This window comes from Limulus polyphemus, unplaced genomic scaffold (genome assembly GCF_000517525.1).
Source record: "Limulus polyphemus unplaced genomic scaffold, Limulus_polyphemus-2.1.2 Scaffold13154, whole genome shotgun sequence".
NCBI classification, from domain to species: Eukaryota; Metazoa; Arthropoda; class Merostomata; order Xiphosura; family Limulidae; genus Limulus; species Limulus polyphemus.
This window is the reverse complement of record NW_013678764.1, coordinates 3657-7715: the sequence shown is the minus strand read 5'-3', so window position 1 is coordinate 7715 and position 4059 is coordinate 3657. Positions and strand designations below refer to the sequence as shown.

The window sequence follows — 4059 nt, the reverse complement described above, 5'->3', positions numbered from 1 at the left end:
GGAGATAGAACACATTATCTTATCGGAGATAGAACACATTATCTTATCGGAGATAGAACACATAATCTTATCGGATATAGAACACATTATCTTATCGGAGATAGAACACATAATCTTATCGGATATAGAACACATTATCTTATCGGAGATAGAACACATAATCTTAGATTTATTGTCTTTCTGTTTTTCTTATATTCCTCCATTTCATTTTCAGCCACAGTTCATAGTTATTCTATAGGAGTTATTAAGATTTGGTCATTAATGTCTAAGTTTACTGTTTGGCCACTAAAATATCAGACTTGCTAGTTTTGTATGATGGTCGAGCAGTTGTCAACATTTTTATTGATTTATCAATGTTTTAGGCACTGTTCTCGCTCGTGTTTGGTTTTTCCTTCTGTTGACGAGTTTGTATAAGTACACAGTTGGATATTCGAATGTCACGCACGAATGTGGTCTGTGGCCGCTGTTATGTAACAAAACTATAGCATGAGAAAACTACATCAGCTGAAACACTTCTCATTCATAAATTCTATCTAATGGAGCATTATATGATATCAGCTCCACCAGGTGGCACTCTGTTAAGATACTAGGATTAATAATGGCTACTATAGCTCAAACCTGGTCACGTGGCCTAATACACTTTATATTACGAAGATAGTTGACTTCAGCTCAAACCGTTACACTTACTTTAAAAAGAGAACAAATACACAAGAAACTGTAGTAGTTCATTTTGATAGAGACATCTAACGGTAAATCAACCAAACTTCTGATAATTGTATGTAAGAACGTTAATTAAGGGGAAACGAACACTGGAAGTGGCAATAAATAAAAAACACACAAACAATGAAAGATGGACCTTACCGATGCTGTACGTTTTGGTACAGTTGTCGAAGCTACGGTCCGTGACGTCAAACTGTGCCAGCAACAATTTATCAGTTACTTGAAACTCTTTCCACAACAACAGAACGTTGTCCGCTGTGTATTGAACTGTGATGACAAATAACATATTGTTAGAACGTTGTCCGCTGTGTATAGAACTGTGATGACAAATAACATATTGTTAGAACGTTGTCCGCTATGTACAGAACTGTGATGATAAACAACATATTGTTAGAACGTTGTCCGCTGTGTATTGCTATGTTATTTGTCATCACAGTTGTTCAATACACAGCGGACAACGTTCTAACACTATGTTATTTATCATCACAGTTCAATACACAGCGGACAACGTTCTAACAATATGTTATTTGTCATCACAGTTCAATACACAGCGGACAACGTTCTAACAACCACCACAGTCTAGTAACTGACAACGTGTTAACAATGTGACGTATGTTGTTTATCACCACAGTCTAGTAACTAACAACGTGTTAACAATGTGACGTAAGTTAATTATCACCACCCTTTAGTAGTTAACCATGTGACGTAAGTCACTTATTGCCATAGGCTTTCTGACAATACATTATTTGTTAATGCACACATCGGACAACGTTCTAACAATATGTTATTTTAGTTCAATACACAGCGGACAACGTTCTAACAATATGTTGTTTGTCATCACAGTTCTATACACAGCGGACAACGTTCTAACACTATGTTATTTGTCATCACAAAATAACATACGTCACATTGTTAACATATTGCCAGTTACTAGACTGTGGTGATAAATAACATACGTCACATTGTTAACATATTGCCAGTTACTAGACTGTGGTGATAAACAACATACGTCACATTGTTAACACATTGTCAGTTACTAGACCGTGGTGATAAACAACATACGTCACATTGTTTACACGTTGTCAATTACTAGACTGTGGTGATAAATAACATACGTCACATTGTTAACATGTTGCCAGTTACTAGACTGTGGTGATAAACAACATACGTCACATTGTTAACACATTGTCAGTACTAGACTGTGGTGATAAACAACACACGTCACATTGTTTACACGTTGTCAATTACTAGACTGTGGTGATAAATAACATATCATAGAAGTGATTTGTATACACGTATCTTGTGTAGCTTTTCAAGATGGTGATTCCTCGGACTATGTTGCACGGTTGTCTGGGGAACGTGAACGACTTTTGCCATTGGCCTGTTATAAAATGTCGCACATTATTTACAATGGCTGGATTGAGAATTATTGTAGGTCTTTTTCGGGATGGTCCTGGTTGCTTATGTTGATACATATTCCTTTACTTTCAAATGCCATTAAGACAAAAGATATCTTAGAAATTCTAAATTCCTGATCCTTATAATATTTTACGTCGGAAAGGGTTTCTACATACCCTTCCAAAAGACGATCAGTTTTCAATGATGTCACTCTACCTACGAAACCCCAAATGATGTTAAAATGTAGTTCTGATACATGCCGTTTCACCGTTACTTTATATCACGCACTAATTTGACTGAGTTAACATCCGGGAACTGACTCAAGAAAGTAAAAATTTCTCTCAATGAATCTTATGATGTAGTTTACAACAGTAAAAACACAACATCTTCTCAATGAATCTTATGATGTAGTTTACAACAATAAAAACACAACATCTTCTCAGTGAATCTTATGATCTAGTTTACAACAGTAAAAACACAACATCTTCTCAATGAATCTTATGATGTAGTTTACAACAGTAAAAACACAACATCGTCTTAATGAATCTTATGATGTAGTTTACAACAGTAAACACACAACATCTTCTCAATGAATCTTATGATGTAGTTTACAACAGTAAAAATACAACATCTTCTCAATGAATCTTATGATGTAGTTTACAACATCTTCTCAATGAATCTTATGATGTAGTTTACAACATCTTCTCAATGAATCTTATGATGTAGTTTACAACAGTAAAAACACAACATCTTCTCATTGAATCTTATGATGTAGTTTACAACATCTTCTCAATGAATCTTATGATGTAGTTTACAACATCTTCTCAATGAATCTTATGATGTAGTTTACAACATCTTCTCAATGAATCTTATGATGTAGTTTACAACAATAAAAACACAACATCTTCTCAATGAATCTTATGATGTAGTTTACAACATCTTCTCAATGAATCTTATGATGTAGTTTACATCAGTAAAAACACAACATCTTTTCAGATAGTTACTTCACTTCTTCCAAGATGAGCTCCAACAACTGATCATTTTTAAAAACTTTATGAGTGACAAGTTAGTTATAAATTTCGGATTTAATTTAAAATTAGCAGCAACAATATTAGTAGAATTGTTCCTTTTTTGATAAGGAGGCAGTATTCGTTTTGTAGATAATTTTGTAAAACGTGGAATACATTAAACTTACATGTTTAAACTGATTGTGTTGAAATCATCAGCTATATTACTTACGGCTCATTATCTTGATGCTACAATCTTGAACATCATGAGGATAAGATCCAAGGTTCATCTCACAACTTAACGTGAGAGACATTCTGGAAAAAAAAAACGAACATAATTATAAAACTTCCATGAACATGAGAACATCGAAAATTAGTGTGTAAAAAGTTATACGACTCACGAACCTGGAGACTGTAAGAACTTGGTGTGAATAAATTCTTTTAACTTCGTAAACCTGGTAATATTAAAATTTTGTGTGAATACAGCAGCAGTAAGATATGGTGTGAAGAAACTGGGATGACATTATGAACCTGGCAACAGTAACTGATGGTGTGAAGAAACTGGGATGACATTATGAACCTGGCAACAGTAAAAGATGTTGTGAAGAAACTGGGATGACATTATGAACATGGCAACAGTAGAAGTTAGTGAGAAGGAACCTGAAATGACATTATGAACCTGGCAACTGTAAATGATGGTGTGAAGAAACTGGGATGACATTATGAACCTGGCAACTGTAGAAGTTAGTGAAAAGGAACCTGAGATGACATTATGAACATGGCAACTGTAGAAGTTAGTGAGAAGAAACTGAGATGACATTATGAACCTGGCAACTGTAGAAGTTAGTGAGAAGGAACCTGAGATGACATTATGAACCTGGCAACTGTAGAAGTTAGTGAGAAGAAACTGAGATGACATTATGAACCTGGCAAC

The 4059-nt window shown here is 34.6% G+C and overlaps 1 protein-coding gene across 1 annotated transcript in view; it reads right to left on the bottom strand.

The window, feature by feature from the left end:
* Positions 1-861: 861 nt before the first annotated feature.
* Positions 862-4059, bottom strand: part of LOC106477172 (glycine receptor subunit alpha-2-like) — a gene marked incomplete at both ends in the record, with an annotated part of 5704 nt that continues 2506 nt past the window's right edge. Inside the window, 2 exons of the mRNA XM_013937763.1 lie at positions 862-987; positions 3358-3440. Coding sequence (XP_013793217.1) covers positions 862-987; positions 3358-3440 — 209 coding nt within the window. The remainder of the gene's footprint in view (positions 988-3357; positions 3441-4059) is intronic.